The sequence below is a fragment of the Tetrao urogallus genome, assembly GCF_951394365.1.
Source record: "Tetrao urogallus genome assembly, chromosome: 2".
Classification (NCBI taxonomy): domain Eukaryota; kingdom Metazoa; phylum Chordata; class Aves; order Galliformes; family Phasianidae; genus Tetrao; species Tetrao urogallus.
The window spans coordinates 72,812,394-72,831,406 of NC_136814.1; the positions used below are offsets into that span (position 1 = coordinate 72,812,394).

The following is a 19,013-nucleotide window of genomic DNA, read 5'->3' on the forward strand; positions in this document are numbered from 1 at the left end:
GGAGAAATTCACGGAAAGAAGGGCATAAAACATGCTGTTTTGTTTTTTTTTTTTGAGAAGAGTTGTTTTTTTTTAAAATGTATAAGGAGCTTCTAACATTTATCTTTCAATTCGAAGAAAAACCTTTTCATCAATGATCAGTGCAGAATGAATAAAATTGGCTGAGTCTTACTGATTCATATGGGACAACTATCTCTAGCACAATCTGTTTATGTTGATGGCCCTAGCACCGACACAGCAGATGCTGGGAAAGCTGCTGTCTCTACTGCTACCGTTGTCGACACTATTGCAAAGCCTTAAAGGAAAGTTGCAATGAATCTTATTCTGGTTGGGAAAAAAAAAAACAAACACATAGAAGATCAAAGCAGACATTTACAACCTGGTCCTTTGTGCTCTCTCGTGCTACCATTTATAGTTTTGGAAGGTCTTAACTGGAGGTATTGTAAGTTGAAGATTTTCAGCTCTGAAAGTAATTGCAGCTGTGATAAATTGGAGAATCCAGAATATTACAAAGTATACACATCTCTCTTCACTCTTCATTTATATGACTTTTCTGTCTGCTGTAGTTGTGGTAGTTCTCAGAGGAAGTGCTTCTCCAGCTCATGAACAAAGGAAGGATTGACAGTATTGTGGGCCAGAAAAAAATATGGGGAAGAAAACAGGCAATTTTCACAGGTTTTAATATGTAGCAAAAGCAAATATAGGCCAGAAAATCAATTAAAGCCCCTTGCCTGTTTACCCTCCAACTTCACAACCCTCTATTGAAATCCACTTAAAACAGATGCAAGTGTTTATCTTTAATGTGCCTGTCTGTTATGTATATCCCCATGGCTGATAACAAAGCTCTTTTCCACTTCATCATTTCATGCTTAGTTTGGTAGAGATATATAGAAGAGAGTCAGCTTTTCCATTTCCTTCTATCAGCTGATTAGATATATTCTCTAATTTGTGAAATTTACCTTTTAGTAGCTCAAATTCTTCTGAAGCCTTGCAGTTTTTACCAAAGGCTGTGTTGCTTTTAGTACTTTAATATCTACAGTATTCAACCAGACAGAAGGAGAAGAATCAGCTATTTCTGAGGTGCTATTATTTATACACGGGAGAGGAATGAACTCTTGTTTGTTCCTGGTGTTCATTATTTAACTGGAGAAGGTTGAGAGAACATGAAAAGTGAGTTGGCTATGGCCATAAATCCATGAGGACAGTTCCGAAAGTATTGCCTCCTATTCTATTACGTTAAATTACCACAGAACACCTTGATTTGAGAGAATAGACAGAAAGGAGCACAGTGGTGTAGGTAGTAGATTTTTCTAATCTCCAGTCTCTATGTGTTTCTGCTTCTGTATTCTTTCTACATAGAGTTCAATTAGTATCAATTGATTCTTTTTCTTTTATATGTATTGAGTCTGATCCAAAGTTGAAAGACATCAGTGAAAATGCTGTACTTTTTTCCATAGAACAAGTCAGATTCTGATATAAATAACATAAGGAAATACAGATGAGGGCTGCTCTGAAAATAATGCCGCCAATTTTATTATACTGGCTCACAACATCAGAGGTGGATGTTGATGGTATGGCAGTGGTAAAAAAGAAAGTTAAGGAGATGATGCAGATATGTGAATTGTCAAATGTTACATTATTCTTCTCTGCAGAAAAATTGCTTTTTACCCTCCCACTGAATTATTTAAGCATGGCTTCCTTAATAAAGTAAAGCTAAAAATCTCATAGGATTAAGGGAAATCTCCAGAAATTTAGGAACAAAAAGGAATAGAAGTTTGCAACTGCCTTGTTTGACCTTCATGAGAACAGCAGTCCAATCAATCTTCTGAGTTGAACAGAAGTTGAGCAAGAATCATAAATTTTTCTGCATATGCAAAGAGCTGCACGTAAATGGAGTGTATAACTGTCAATTTTTTAGCTGAACAGTAATGACTGAAATAATACTAAAAGTCAATCCTTTCCTCAAGTTTTGTGTTGCTGGATTTCATTTACTAATACAGCCATCTAAACCCTGCCTAATCTTCTTGTATTTTGAGTTGGAAGTTTTTCCTTATCCTGTGTGCTGTTCTTCATTTTCTCATATGAGACGTTTCACGCTTTTATACTGAGGGGAGCTACTCATCTATAAGTGTAAACTGGCATTTGTTGTCTTTATTCTTAATTTTTTTTTTCTGTTGAGAAAAAAAGAAAATTCTCCTTATTTTCTTCTTATTATTATTTTTAGTAGAATACATGATCTCTTTGTTTCTATCCAAAATTTTTAAGTCTGCCAACCAGTTAGAGAATATTTCAAAGAGAAAAGGAATACTTTATTTTCATGTGTCAGTGAACCTAAATAAAAATGCTTTGCGCTTAAGTACAGTCAGAAACAATTTATGTTATGTTTTAGGACAATTAATAAAGGATTGATTGGATTATGGGCTCTGCTGCCAAAGAATATAGAAACATCATCATAGAAAAGGTCAAGAATCTGTATTTCTAAATTGCACAGCAGTAGCCCGTAATTCTGCAAACCAGCTGTGGCTGAAAAAAAATATTATATCAGCTTCAGTGCAAATTAAAAGCAGAGTCTGTAAGTGAATTCAGTACTTAAGGAAAAAAAAAAAAAAGAAGAAGCAATCAGTACAATAACCTAGCATAATCTGTTTTCACATTAAATTCCATTCCTTTTTCCTCTACTTGCAATTTTCAGAGTTTGATGAAAGAGATTTGTTTGATTGATAATCCAGAATATGTGCTTGGTTCTGGATTGAAGAAGGACACATGAAAATCCAGCAATATGTATGGGCTGTTTAAAACCTTAGGTACTGCTTGGGAAGGTGTACGTACAGAGAATGGGGAGGAGAGAATATTAAGTTCATCCAAACATTCTTGTTGGGAACCTTAATGATTTAAAACATTTATGCATGCAATGATTGTATACAATTGGGCTCAGTCTTGCAAATATGTGCAGTGCAGTTTGTACACTGACATCAGATGTATAGATATACATAGAACTTCCTCCTGCATTTGAGTTTGATTCCAGTGAGCTTTGCATTCCTTTTATGTCTTAAACCCTTTTGCTCTGGAGAGCATTTTGTTTTGTTTTAGAAAGTTATCAGTTACTATCAGGCATCTTAAAAAGGTATGTAAATTGCAGAGTAGAGTTTGGATCACCTACGGACTTTTTATGAAAGGGAATCAAATGGGCACAAAAAATTGTACAAAAGCATCCTCTGAATTCAACACAAGATTTAATGGCTGGACAGAGGAGTTGGCATCCATTGCAGTGCAAAAAGTGGAATGCTAATTAGAGATTCCCAAATGCCCCAGAAGTATCCATAATTAATGCTTGTTGTGGCTTTATGCATGTAGTGGCAAAAAGCCCAATATATGGCTTTTACATATGCTATTTCAGCAATGTCATATGTTAATTCATTCCTAAGTTTGTAGAAAGATGAGATGCGGAAAGGAAATTAGTTATTTACTGTACGTTTTAAAAATCTACCTATACTTGATAAAGTCATTAACAACTCAGTGTCGTAGGGTCACTAATAACTGAGAATGTTTACTAATTCTTGACTTCACAAAAGCTGTTTTCTACACCTACCATTCGTTTTTGAACATAATTGAACAGTGGAGATCACTGTATCATTTAATGCTCTTAAGACGTGTTTGTATACACACACACAAATGTAAGATTCTTCAAATGTACATGCTATCTGTACTACTGTAATGAAATAAATTACCAGCTGACATTTGAATTGATACCAAACTAATTTTCATCACCTTTCATATAAAAGTCATAGTAACCTAGCGTAATAAAAAATAACCTAACTTCACTGTTTTATTTTGAATTCAAATACCTAATTACAGTAGGCCAGTTCTCTACTCTAAGGCTCAAATATGCCAGCTGCAGCTTGATATCTCATTCCCTGTAGGCATACATTACTCATTTCAGTTCAGTCACAGAGACTTTGTGTGACAAGCTATAAAAAGCTCTACAACACTATGTGTATGGATCTATTTGGTACTTGAAAGAGGCAGATTTGATATATGGTTGTGGATAATCTACTGTTCCTTTTTCTCATCACTACCTGCCTATTGTAGGATGCTAGATAAACTACTTGCATATGAAAACAGGAGCTGTTTTACAAGGTTGTGCAGTGGGATGCCATTTGAGGATTAATGACAATTTGTATGATTGGGTGGTTTCTACGTTTACATGCTAGGACGAGTAACTGAGAGTAGGATTTATTTTGAAGATTTCATCTGGAGAGCCATTCCACTGTCCACTTGCAGGAGGCTGGCATTGGTTTCCTAAAAATTGTCTGATCTTGTTTGAGGTGGTATATAGCATACAAGACTTCTGTGTGGGTTAGCAGATGTAATACAGGAGTCACAGAAGACCTGTACTCTTTTGGATGGTTAGCTGGGTACCTGGAAGAATAGCCTTTCTCAGACCAGAGCAGCAGCTATGATCAGGCAGCTCAGGATGAGTCCTAAGTCTCCAAAGACTCCAGTGAGAACTCACGTATTCATTACATGCATAAACACTAACAGAGCCACATAGAGATTTTGGTGCTGTAATGTTGGAATAAACCTGATCCTGATTACTTGTTCTGTGGCCTGTTATTATCTAGGCTGTAGAGATCAAGTGATTAATTTGGACAAATTCTGCTCTAAAAATATTCTCACTCTTTATCACATTGCTGCAGTTTCCCTCCCAACAGTCTCCTAAAACGCATAAGGCATTCAGGATGCCCAGGTCTCAATCTGACTTTGAATTTAAATCCAGTGTCAGATTTGGTCAACCATTTTCCTTTTGCATAGCTTTTCTGGTACACTCTTAAGGGGAGACCAATGTGAGATCAGTAGGTCTGTTGGACTAATGTGCTTGCTGGTGATAAGAAACTGTGCTATGAAGTAGAAATGATAGCATGTAATGGAAATTCTGGCTGAGCCTATAAGAAGGTGGGGAGAGAAAGGGAAGAGCTGAGCCCTGAGTAAGGACTGCATGCCTGTTTTGTTTCCCGTTGCTCAGCCCTATTACTCTAAATTTGTTCAATCTTTCTTTTTCTTATGAAATTATCTTTAATTAAAGTTTGATCATTTTTAAGCTTTTCAGAAAAAAAAAATCCTTAAAAAAAACCAAAAAACATTAGTATTTAACTAAGAAAATTGCAAGAATGCAGAAGGGCAGTAGTACTAGAGGAATAGTCTACTTTTGGGTAATGTAGCAGAACTGAAGACAGAAATGTATTAGTGCCTAGGGATATATCAGGGTTTGCTTTGTATCAGTGACAATACCTGCTGTCCCCTGGGCCATTGCCATGACTTTCATGCCTTCTTGAGATATGTTTTATTTCTTCTTTGGCAGTCCATCTTTTTTGGAATGAATGAATGAACGATTTCTGAATAAAGTTGCTTAATTGAAAGACTTAAATTCCATCCTAATTGAAAAACTGAGTTCTGTCATGGGCTGCAAGTGCAGTTCCCACAAATGAGTGTTTCTTCTGGGACCTGCGTGCATATAAAATGAGGACAAACTGAACTCCATTGCCTGATACTGAACCGTATAAAAATTTTAGATATTTTATATATAGATTTGACAACCAAAATTAACAATTAAAGATTCTTCAAATAAATAATTGATTTTTTCCTTTCATTGTGGTGTTTCTAGCAGGAGGCATGGAGCAATAGGAATAAATTTGTAAAGCAAAATAATCCTAAGGACTTGATGTCCACTCTGACTATATTTCTACAGGATTTATCTGGAGATCTTACATGGTTGGAATGCAAGTTACACTCTTGGAGTCTATATTCATATTATTTTCCTTCAAAAGGAACCAAGTTCATATGTTCTGAGATGACACCTGTATGAATAGTATATAAGCAGACAAGAGCAGGAAATCACTTCAAAAGTTCACTCTGGATTAAAACAAAAATACTAACGTGGGTGCATCCACATTGTATTAGCTTATTTTCTATTCTTATTCAGTCTTGAAAAGTTGAAATCGAAGACATAAATAAAAACAAAAACAAAAAAAAAACATAAATGTGAATTTTAGGTTTCCCATTTCTTTAAAGTTTTGTACTTGTCTTGCTATATTTGCATTGTCAGAAATATACCTGACATCTTGCCTGATGCAACAGCAATTGTTCAGGTGTCTTTGCTGCAGACTGCTGAGATGTAGCTGAGCTCGCAATGCTGTCAGTGGTACCAGTGCATAAAGTTTGTAATGACTGGTGCCACATAACTGTCATTAGTACCCAGATTCGGTGTCAGTGTGGCTGTATCTATGCAACCTACAGCTATGTAAGAAATTGTATGGAAACATGCACTAAGTACATTTTTTTTAATAAGAGATAAAACATGCTTTAGCATTCAGTTATTCACCTGGATGAACTATGGTAGTTTGAGAAAGTACTTTGGCAAATTCGTGAAAAATGTTTATTAGGGAAAACTAGGCAAAATGGCTGAGGATGGCTGATTGATGCTTGTGGCTGCTGTTAGATGTGTGTCTCCTCTGCTTCTACCTACATTCTTTTTGCAAGCATCTGATGTAGGTCATGGTTAGTGGCTTGGGTAGGCAAGTGGACCTTAAATCTTATTCATTTACCTGGTATTGCATGATTCAAGTCATCCAGTGTTCAAGTCACCCACTGCGTCAGTGGGTGTGGATCGTGGCAACATTTCTCTCAGATGAGTAATACTAAGTTACTGGAAATTACTGAATTATAGAAAGGCTTAGATTGGAAGGAACCTTAATGATCATGTAGTTCTAACCCCTCTGCTGTGGGCAGGGCTGCCAACTGCTAGATCAGACTGCCCAGATCCAGCTTGGCCTTGAAAGCTTCCAGGAATGGGGCATCCACTACTCTGGGAAATGTGCAGAGAAGTGTGGTTCACGATTCCAGTGAACCTGGACATTGTGTACACGAAGCTGCTCTTCTGGGGGGTTAGGGGATTAAATGTAACTGTATGCTGAAATGGAAATGTAATAATCTTAAAGAGCTTGATTAGGTGTCAGAAGCAGAAATTCTCAGCATTTGCACTGAATAAGATCTTTTGTGTGGTTAGATAAATATCCTCTTGTCTTTTATAACAAAAAGAAAGTTCATATTTTTATATTATTCCATGCTGGCTCCACAGTGCTTCTTTGGGTATCTAGCTCCTTTGTTTTGCAGTCGTGTTTAATCACTTGCAGAAAATGCTTGTTGTATCACACACTCTTCAACCATGCACATTATCCTTTAATTATATACAGCTAAGCCCCTCTTGACTATAAGACATGTTGTTTGTTCAAATGCACTTACAAACCCATTTTCTTATCAGTTCTCTGCTGAACATTTACACAACGGGGTACTGTTTAAATATGAAAATAAACCTTTTTTAAAAAAAATGTGACCCACCCACCTGGCCTCCATCTGTGATTGTTCTGTCTCCACAATCTGTTGTCTGCTTTTCCTCAGCATGTTCTTTATCTTTTTGGATGGCTGCTATCTTTGAGCTGCGTTATTGCCCCTCCCTATTTTCTCTGTGCTTAGTAGATAGTGACATTTCCAAACCATAAAGATCTGCCATGCAGATTTGATAGACTCTCTCCTGTATGACGCAGTTCTGCTCTACATGTGCAATTAGTAAAGACAGCTTCATCTCACAGTATCACAACTCATGCTGTACTGTTTGAAATTAAATCATGATGTGAATCTGGGACATTTTCTCATAAAAACTTGTGTTTTCTTACCGCTGAAGCAAACCAAGATTCTCCAGATTTTATTCTATTCAAGTTTTTTATCAGTGAATTACTATTGTAATGCTTTTTCTTTTTTTATTTTCCATTACAGAGGATCTGTGTATTTGTAAGCTATTACTAAATTGATACTCTAAGCTTTAGATAGAGATGTTAAATCCATTTTTATTTTTAAAGATTATCACTAAATACTTACACAAGAAGTTTAAACTTGGAGTCTATGCACTGATAAAAAATGTGCTGACTTCAGTGGACCTGAAAGGGAACCCCTTCTTAAAGAAATTGAAGTGTATTTTTTATTCCTCCTTATAAGTATTTTTTATTTCTTCCTCTCCAAGGCCAATCGAACTAAGCAGAACAGTTACTTTTTTGCATAACTGTTCCTCCATAAGAATCACTGAGGACTGATAGACATGAACATTTTCTCTAAGTAGTACAATTGAGTTTAAATGATGGTATATCTGAAACCAATGTATGCCACTAATGTTATTTTTAGATTCTGTAGCACAGTTGTGCAGAATTTGAATTGTTTTGCTTCTGCGGGTTCTTGAAAGCTGGTCTCTTTTTTGTATGGATTTGTCCGCTCTTCAATGATGGCCTTGAGGAAAGTGTTGCAGAAACCTGTGAAAAATTTCTGCTGAATTCAGGCCTGGAACAGTCCAGTCCAAAGGAAACAAAAATGTGATATTAAGTTATTTTAATTTCATTTCAATTGGAAAGCTTATGGAGACGTCTGCTTCTGTTCTATTTTATGAATAAGCTCTCCAGAATTATTTCTTGTCAGCCAATTATTAACACCTTTGCAGTCAAATTAAACATCTCCATCAAGTTGATTGGTCAGAGCTTCAGAAAATTTATGCCAACAAATCTATTTGCCTCACTTCATTTGCTGAGACCTTTATCCTAAACCATATGCTCTAGGTCCCAAAAAAGCTCAGTTATTTCATATGGGACAAAAACGATTTCATGAGATCATTTCACGTTATTCTTAGGCCTTTATAGGAAACTTTCCCATTAAATTCGTGTCTGGATTGTTGTTGAAATACAGGATTTTGGGGCATCAGGATGGAGTCCTTTGTGTGAGGAAGGAATTGATATAAAGATAGACTGAATGAACACACCTAGCATTGTTCTCTCCCCATCATTACAGAAAATACTCAGATTGTGTTTTTATTAACTTTGCATTTTATTAATACTTCAAGTAAGTATTTCTGCTGGAAGAATGAGAAACAGTTTTCAGACCCCTGCTCTGAAGGATGATGGGCAAGTTGGAAGCTTTGATCTCTGCCAACCATCTCTCTTTGGCTTGCAGACCTTACTGACCAAAATTATGGACCAAACCATATTCCTGTTTTCACTCTACCTTTGTTAATTTAGAAGCAACTCCACCAAAAATGTTTTCACAATCTTTTCTTCACCAGTTAATGTTTCTTCTTGTGGAAGTTTGAAAATGTTTTCCCCCAAAAAGAAGAAAATGGGCATCCAGGAAACAAAAGTGTCTTGGCAGGTATTTGGATACTGCTCTTGTGGGATTTGGTGAAAAACCCTGTAACTTCTTGATCAGCAGAGCTTGGCAGTCAAACCGTCAGAACTAGGACTGTTCATTTAGCAGGGGGGCTTTAATAAGCATTAGAGATGGTCATGTCAAGGGAAGAGTCCTCTGCTTCTTAGGAAAGGTCATTGTCTTGTAGTTGCAGCAGTGCTGCATAGTGTAGCTGTTTAGAGTGGATCAGTCTTTTTCTTATTTGAATGGAGGCAGTGATGCTACAATATTTTAAAACAATTGAATTGTTTAAAAATCAGAAAGAGGGAAAAGAGGAGGTCCTACCTAGTAACTGGTACTTTCAGTTTCCTTTAGAGGTACATTTCTAACTCTAATATGTTTAAGAAGTATTTTTCATGAAATCCAAAGGTTCTTGCTTTGTTGGAAGGTCAGATAAGATGACCATGGGAATTGTGTTGATTTTAAATACAAAAGTATTTTTTCCAAGTGATTTATCAGTTATTAGATTTTACTATATTTTTATTTAGAAAACAAGCAAAACCAAATCAAAACCCCAGAATGTCTTTGTTTTTATTACTACTTGGAACTTTCTGTGATTCTGTTCTCTGAAGAAAATAACAGGGAACCTTTCCCAAGAAATATTTGCAATGGAAAAGACCTAATGTGCATTGAAGGATTTCCTTGAATCCTTGAAGGATTAATTTCTTTATGAATTGGCAAGGCATGGCTGTGCAGAACCTCTCTGATGTCAGAGAAGTTGGGGGCCAGAACTGCACTGCAAGAAGAGAACTGTGTATAAAGCTAGCTAGCTTGCAGACTATGAGGAATCTTTTGGGTTCTTTATTGTTTGAACTACACCCAAAGAAAAGGAAGCAAAAATGAAAAAGAAAAATCTTACGAAATAATGTATTGTACTGATGTCCTTACAACTTTTTTGTTCCTTTCTTGTGACTGTTAGAATTGAATTTTGTCCAAATTAAAAAATACATTGTTAAAGGTTTGAGACATTTTTAGTAAAAAGTTTTCATGCATCTTTTTAGAAATAAAGCACTAACTGCAGCAAAATTTACAGAGCTGATTTATTTTTGTTGAAGTAATGTCTGTTTCCTGGTGATGCATGTAAATGATGTGCTATTCTTCTGAGTTAGATAATCCTCTAACTTTCTTTTCAGAACACTATTACTTTTCTAATATAAGTTACTGTGATAATTACTGTTCTTAGATCTGCTGGATTCTTAGTTTCCATGATGTAAACCATTAATAATGGCTAATTAAAACATTAAAAGAGAAGATCATAGCTAAATACTATCAAGTCAGTCAAAGTCTTTTAAAAAACAACCAAGTAGCAACAACAAAAAACTGACAACACTCCCTCCCTAACAAACAAACAAGCAAAAACAAATAAGTAGAAGTCAATCGATTGCATTTTTCCTCTAGTTCTCCAACTAAGAACCTACGAGGAAGACAGATAAAATTTTTACTGCTGGCAGAATCCACGCTTTAGGCAGTGTTTCATATTTGTGATTAATTTAAATTATGTCCTACTTAGTGTGGAATCTTTACTCCTAAACTTGCTCATGAGCTGAGCTGTCACTTAGCTCTGCACAGAAACTACTCAAGCACCTTGAAAACTTAATCTTGGGGTTGGACACAGCAGAAAATAAAGGGGAAAAAAAGGAAAAGAATGACAAGGAGAGCTACTGTATCTTTCTCCCTTTCATTTCTGTAACCCACCTTTCACTTTTGTATTCTGTGTTCCATAATGGAGTTCTGATGTGTCTGTTTTTGAGTGTATCTCTCTCACGTTAATTTTCTCAAAATGTGGAGGAGTGGCTTTTTATTTTTGGTTCCCAGGAAAGATAATGAGAGACACATGTCCAAATCCTTGCACTCTGTAAATGTGTAGAAAGATTATGTCATAACCTCAGTGCATGACTTTTGATTTACTCGATTAATTGTGATCAAGACAACACTAGAGTTTCTTTAATTGCCATTTAAATGTTGTCTTCTATATGCTTATTCGGAATCCTTACTTTCTAAGTAATTTTGCTGTTATGGTATAGCGATGTTGGTTATTCTTTGATTTGTGAGCTATGTTCTTCATCCCGATTGCTATGTCCTTGCGTATAAATTAGTCAGCAAAACACCATAGAACAGTTTTTTGTGCTCATAACATTTCTTTGCAACTATGTGTGTTGAGTAGGCACACAAGATTATGCACTCAGTAATTCTCTGAAGCAAATTTGTAGGGAAATAGAGGCTTAATTTCATTTGATGGAAAAAAAAAATGTAAGTATTACTTAGCAAGCATTCTATTTTTGGATCTTCATTTGTGTGAACAGTGGTATATGAACATCTCTCAAAAGGCATTAGTAGGACTTTGGACAATAAGGGTGTATTAGGCTTGGGAAGTGAATACAAGGTCTGAGAGATTCCTGACAGGCAACAGCAAACATTCACTGGATGATGGTATGCAGCCATGGGACAGCCCTATTTAGATATGTCATTCACACTATAGCTAAGACACCACTAAAAGTCTTGAGTTTACTCTGACTAGACCATACAACATAATTCCTTGGTTGAAACATGAATAATCTTCAGATGCTATTGCAGTTTAAAAATCAAACTAAAATAAACATCTTTTTCAGCTAGACATTTATCATTATCTAGTAGTTAGACAAATAAAATAGTACAGTCTGAGATCCTTATAAAAGAATATATATTAGGTGCCAGAGAGGGCATAACAGATGCCATCTCTCACTATAAAAGTAATTTACAGTTTCAAACATAGTAATGACTTGAATGTACACAAATTATTGAAAAAGAGAATCAGAGGTTATAAAGTCTCCTTTAGTAATTGGATTTCTTATGTCTACTATTTCACACTGAAGGCCACATTTGGGAGTTATTTTATTACAGTCCGCTTTCAGTTTGTCTAAACTTTTCAGATATGTTGGCTAAAAAGAGCCTGTGGCGGATGTTGTGATCTGCTAGCCAAGTGTGTGTCATTAGAGAACAACGCCCACCAAACACCAATTTTTTTTCTAAATTGTATTTTAATACTGTAAAAGATTAAATATTTTGCATTTCTGGTGTCTCCCATGCCAAATTGTCATATGTTTGTGGCAGGTTCATACAGAAGGGGGTTGACAAATCTTGCTATAATCACTACCCCATGTTGTTTTCATCCTCCTTGTCTGCTGCCCATTTTCGTTTTGAAAAACCCTAATATATCAGTGACAGGAGGTCTGGATTTGTGGCCGACTGTTATAATTACTCCCACTGAGGTGCTGTCAATAGGATTAAAATAAAGATTCTGGATCTGTCCATCGTAGATGAGGTCAGCAACACTAGCAGTGGGAGTACTGTTTCTGCAAGCTGTGCTTACAGCCCTGAGTTATGGAACCATAGACATTAATATGAAGCAAATATTTGAAAGCTCCAGTGGAGAAAGACCAGCCCTTTTTTCTGCATTAGTTAAAATATCCATCTGTAATAAATAATCTAGCAGCATCCATCTATGTCCTGACCATACATACATGTATATTAATTTTCAAATGTATCAGAGCCCCAGAGAGTTTCAATTACAGAACAATCCATTTTGCATTTTATAATTAATAAAGTCTTTGCAGCTGCATAACTTCATCCAGGAAACATCTGCACAAATTCCTTGTGTATACATAATTTCTGTGAAAAGGGGGCTAGCTGAATTGTCTTTTATGTTCACAGGCTTGGGGAAGGTAGAAATGTAGGGAGTTGATTAAGATAACATGAAACAAATCACAAAAATGAAGGCTTATGTCCGCACAAATGTGAAACAAATTCTAGCCATTGCCTATAGGAAAAAAATGCAGTGCATAGGATCACTTTTACAGGTAGTCAACTTTATTCAAGTCTACAGGAAGAGTAGCTGAGGTGGGCAGTCATGTTGCTGTTGTTCTCAGAGTCTCTTAATCCCAAGTCCTTAAGTTGTTAAAACTCTGATTATTTCTTTGCCATCTTTTGACACAGGCTTTCTTAACGTATCCATTTTAAAACTTTAGTTTCACATTCTTCAGTGTATGTAAAACTGTAGCATGTGTGCCACTAAAATTTGCTTACAACTGTAAATGCAACTCTGCTGACACATTATGGCATCTTCATTTTTCTCTCTTTATAAAAAACGTCAGTCTGCTTTTAAAAATGATACCAAACAGTAATTAGTGCAGTCACCTTTTTGCAACTCATTATGTTTACTTATTTTCATATAAACTGAAAAATTATAATCAAAAGCCATGTTCAATCAAGTGTCTAACATGCTGAAACAATTCTGTGCCCTTTAAGCTTTAAGCAGGTACACCACCTACAAGCCTCAATTCTACAAATTGAGATTTCTTTTTTATAATTTGTTTGTATTATTGTAGTAGCAAATAAGTTTCTTGATTAATGTGTCACTACCGTACAACTTTCTACTTTGGCTAGATAAACATCAGTTGTTACACATTGCATTCTTAACTCTTACCGTATTTCCATCATCCCTCTTAATTTCAATCCCCTAGCTCTCCTAGAAGCAAAATGAATTTCCACAATGTCTGTAGTGAAAAGCTTACATAAAAATGAACAGTATTTAACATGCTCCTTTTTTCCTATCTCCTATCCCTGGAAAGTGGGACTCTGGAATGCTGTTTGCCGCTCTCCACATCTGTTACATCTGTCTTCATTCCCTCTTCCTGAATTTCTTTTTTTTTTTTTTAAATATGAAAAGAAAAATATTATTTGTTCTCTACCAGTCTACCAAGGCACGTGATGCACTCACAGCAGAGAAGCTGCTATTTTTCTACATAAAGTGGAGTCACTCTCTCTAGTTAGAATGGCAAATGCCTTGTTGTGCCATATAGGTGTCATTATAGTTCTTGGTAGAGTATGTTAATGTTTCAGTATTTATTTGTGGTTTTTCAATATTTCATTATTTACAGTATTTGGATAAGTCCTTAAACACTCAACTGCATTGGCTCAAAATGTTTGTCGTGTTTGCACTGATTGCAGTGGCATATGTTAAACACATCTTTGAAGGGGTGTCCTGCACTGCCACTGCAACCCAGCCCAGCCAGATCCTGCTGTCACGATACATCATTGTTATGACTGAGTGCAACTGAGTGCAACTGAGTGTAGAGGAAGAAAGCACCTTGGTACAAGCCAAGAAATATTGCTAGTGTCATCTTCACGGGGGTCTTTCATCATACTCAGACAGAATAGTAGAGGTCTTTATCTAAGGCTTTCAGACAAGGAAGTTTAAATATGAAATGACATGCCCTGCTCAGTTTCAAAATTCAGCTCTGTTGTGAAGGAGGCTCTCTCTCCATCTGGGGGGAGTTCACATCGGCTTTGTATTTCATGGTGGAACTCTGCCAGCTTCCAAACAGAAGAAGTCTCTTTGTTTTGTAGAGGAGGTGGGAAGATGTGCTCTGAGGAGCAGCCGTGGCTATCACTGGTGAATAAAGACCAAGGTGTTGGGCAGTCCTGGGTAGTCGCAAGTGGTCAGTCTCTAGCAGTTGTGAGGATCAGCTAGTAAGCAAAGAATTGTAACTTAGCTGAAGTACAATTTTCTCCTATATTTATTGTGGGTTTTGTAATCTGTGGGGAAGTAATTATTAGCTAACTTTTCAAGACCATTGTACATTAGGTTCGTAGGTGTTATTCTGCCTCTGTGCTGCCTGTAAAGTGTGACTGCTGTGGGTTTGAAACCCTTTCCTGAAATGGGTGAAACTTTGGAGCATATTTGGACAAAACAGGCTTCGTCTGGGAATGGCTGCTCTTCGTAATAACCGGCTTAAAATAACACTTCACAATGAATAGAAGTAAATTTGTTTTGTGCTGGCTTTCATCTCTTTGTCACACTCACCTTTTTAAATATCCTAGAAGCCCTTCAGTAACAAAATCACTCCTGAACATTACCTTGCTTGATTGAGAACCAAGGAGTTCCAATTTGCTGGAACCAAGGAGTTCCAATTTGCTGAAACCAAGGCTGGCATGGATTATGGCTACACCTTCAGAGTGCTGCCTCACTAGGTACACATGACTGCATGTCTCCCATCATTGCCTCAGCTCTGTAGTCTGATTTACAAGATATACTCCTGTGTTGGCAAAATGTGTTACTGCTGACTGCTCTCTTGCACCAGTGAACTGAGATATTAAAATGGATGTGATCAAATGCAATTTGAACTACCTGAAGTTTGTCCAAGAGATACTTTTGAAGAACCATATACACTTCTTTCTTAATCTTTGGATTTTATTTTTAGATTTATCACTTTTAGATTTGCATATGCAGAGCTCCATGTAATGTTTGGCTAGTTATTATTCTTATTTTAACAATGTTTTTATAATGTTGCTCATGGAGGTGGTGGCAGAGGGGATTTTATGCCATCTGTCCCTGTGATCTTAAAAATATTATATAAAGTATTAAATTGGATGGACTGGATGGATTTAAAATAGAACAAAACAATGTATTTAAATTGCTTATAACATCTAAAATTCACCATGATGGTTCAGTAAAATGAAAGGAAAAAAAAGTAAGTAAAAGAGTCAAAAAAGGTATTTTGAAGCCATTCTTTCCAACTTGTGATCACACTTTGGTAAGTGGTCTGTGCAGCACTCTGTCTTTATAGAATTTTGAGTTATAAGTTTCTTGATGAGGACAATGTTAAACACAACATTGTAGCTGTATTTAATCATTAATAATTAATATAGCATTTTAAGAGCAATATAATTATTCAATTTTACATTCTTCTGCTAACCTGAAAATTTATTTTGATAAAATTCAATTTGTGAAGAAAAGTGGGAAAATTGTGATGTGTACTTTGGCATACTTTCCTATCTGAAGGGTTATATAGATTCTTAAAACCTTTTTAAAGCAATTTTTCTGCTGTTCAAAATGTCATTTCTGGAATACACTGCCCCTTAAATTTACAGGGTGCATAAGTTGAAGGGGTGGTTATTACATGTCATCACATAAACCTCTTCTTGGAAAAAAGAGAATGGAATTGTAGCGTGGTTCAAGTGTGTGAACTTGGTGTATCTGGTGTGCTATGTGGGGGAATAAATGTCTTTCAGTCATGTAAACTAGTATCAGATATTCATCTCCTTTGAAGTCTAATAAGAAATGCGCGCTTACTTTAAATAAGCATCTAAGCATATAAATGTCTCGATCAAGTCATCAGAAAACAAATACTGAAAGGAGTTTTGTATTTACATTTTGTTTTTTTCTGTCTGAAATCTCTATTTTGCTCCATGTCTTTGCTTCGGATATGTTTCCTGCTGAGAAGGACAGACTGGAATCACAGTAGGGATCTTTGCCTTTTAAGTTGCTCTTTGCTTTTGCAGAGGGCTGTGTGCTGGAAGGCCCAGTGTATTTGTCCAGTGTTTTGCTCGGCATGAGAGGAACATGACTATTTAAGAAAGGCAGGAAACTATTATTTGGTCAGTTTAGCTACATTTCAATTGCAAGTACTGAAAGAGCAGACAGAAGTTTAAATACATGTCTTAAGGTACATGAATACAAATCAGTTCAGCTTTTGTGCTCTTTGTCTTTGATCAGGAAATTCTGAATCTTGAATGAAGGTGTAAAAGACTAATTCTGAGTTAAATTTACCACAACTATAATTTCACTGCTTGTGTTTATCCAAAGTTCTTCTCTAAAATTCTTTTTCTCCTTTTCTTAATGGCATGCGTGTACAGCTATACAGCTACTGTAGTAGATTCAGACTATAGCATGTTTTACAAGCAGAACTTGATTTTTTATTTATTTTTTTAATGCAAACTCATGCGCCTTTGTCAAAGTCAAAGGATACATGCTTTGCATGCTAATTTTCTCTGCCAGGTAATTTAGCTTCCATTCCCTCATTGTTGATTTTTTTTTTTTTTTTTTTTTTTTTTTTTAGCATGAAAATCTAAATGTTATGGTGCTTCCTGTCCTTCAGGCATATTTTTCATTAGAAAGTTAATATATTGATAAAGAGTAATACAGGACCAGAATTTCCTATTATATTATACTGGTGTGGATTGAACTAATTCATCAACTTTAATATTATCTTACCTCCAAGTTTTTCTTTCAATTGCATAAAACTCATCAGATTAATAACAGTCACGTGGCCACAGCTATACTGTGGTTCCAGTACAAATGGTACTAAAGTCTAAGACTTTTCACTGTCTTCCGTGAGATTTAGAAAAAGCTCATTGTTTTCATACTCCTTCCATCACTGCAGTACCAGATAACAGAAATAACTGCTCTAAATATCAGCATCTTCTGATACTTTGCACTTCTGTTCTGAGAAAACATCCAAGCAAATATGAATATAACCAAAGTAAATTCTCTCCCTCTGAATTTAGAATGACTATTTAACTAGCTTTAATATTTTGATACCCAATACTAAGTTTGACACTCAGTTCTTTACATACAGATGGCGGCTTAGAAGACGGTTAGACTGTTTATGAAGGATGAGGAAAAAGAAACTGAATAAAATAGTGTGGTTATAAAATCTTCTGTTTTATTAGAAAGTTCTGGAATACTTCTGTTTTTTTTGTTTTGTTTTGTTTTGTTTTTGTTTTGTTTTGTTTTGTTTTTTCAATGTCGGCAGTGCTTGTAAGTTTGCCCATAACCTCAACGCTGAAATGGAGTCTTAATCTGTTTCCAATTTGAATAGTGTGTGATCTCCACTTCTGTCTTCCCTATCCCCTAAAGCTCATGTAGCTTGAGCAGTTCTTAAGCTGGCTTTCTGAGTTGTAGTCCTCAGCTTGAAAGTGTTGCAGGAGGTATGCTTTATGGCTGTTTCTGCTTTGGGAACTCTGACAGTAGCTGATAAAAGTATTTCTAAAAGTAAGTTCTGGGACACTTTCATGGGTTCACAGAACATAAAACAAAATATGAAATGATCTTACATGTATATTTCCAATTGTCTATCTTCTAACCCTTCCTCAGATGTTTTGTTAAATTTGTTTCAGCCTAGTTGTCTCTGTGAAACTGGAAAAAATATTTGTGCAACTCATGCTGTCTGCCCTCCTCTTTTTTCTGCTTGTTCTATACCAGCACCACCTGTCCAACAAGTGTTCACACCTCATTTTTTCCTGGGGATCAGGCTTTTCTAGTGGTTTATGGCTTCTTTGAGTTTCTCAGTTCAGTAACTTCTGCTCCATTAGTTCCAAATCAACTGATTCAGATACCAGAAACTCTTCAGTGGACTAAGTGAAGAGCTTCTTCGGTCTTTTTTCACTTATTTGAAGTACTGCAGGGAGTACTCCAGTTGTTTTGCACATTATTCTTCTCTTCTTTGGTGAAAAATGATGTCTGTTTTATTTCTGTGGCCTTCTGTGTTAAAACACTGTGCTGTGAACTGCTGGCATATTTGTAGCATATGTTTGCATTCATAAAAATGCCACAAAAACATTAATAGTACCAACTTGAGAAAGAGAAATTGTGAGCGTATCTTGCTTTCACCACTGTAATAGAATGGGTAGTTTAGATGTTCACAGCAACGTGTACTAAATACAATGGAGACAGAATAAAGATCACAATAGTAGTCTATGCAAATCTAAGTTTTAATTTGTGTTGTTCTTCTTTAGCTTGCGGACGTGGGTTCTACAAATCATCTTCACAAGATCTGCAGTGCTCCCGCTGCCCTACTCACAGCTTTTCTGACAAGGAAGGATCTTCAAGATGCGACTGTGAAGACAGTTATTATAGAGCGCCTTCTGATCCACCATATGTTGCATGCACAAGTGAGTCAGTTGTGAGTTTAATA

The 19,013-nt window shown here is 36.0% G+C and overlaps 1 protein-coding gene across 4 annotated transcripts in view; it reads left to right on the forward strand.

Annotated features, from left to right (window-relative positions):
- The window catches only part of EPHA7 (EPH receptor A7), a gene marked incomplete at both ends in the record, with an annotated part of 152,097 nt that overhangs the window by 33,224 nt on the left and 99,860 nt on the right, over positions 1-19,013 (forward strand). For all 4 annotated transcript variants that reach the window (XM_079550534.1, XM_079550537.1, XM_079550535.1 and 1 more), the window contains one exon: positions 18,835-18,990. In XM_079550534.1, coding sequence (XP_079406660.1) covers positions 18,835-18,990 — 156 coding nt within the window. The remainder of the gene's footprint in view (positions 1-18,834; positions 18,991-19,013) is intronic.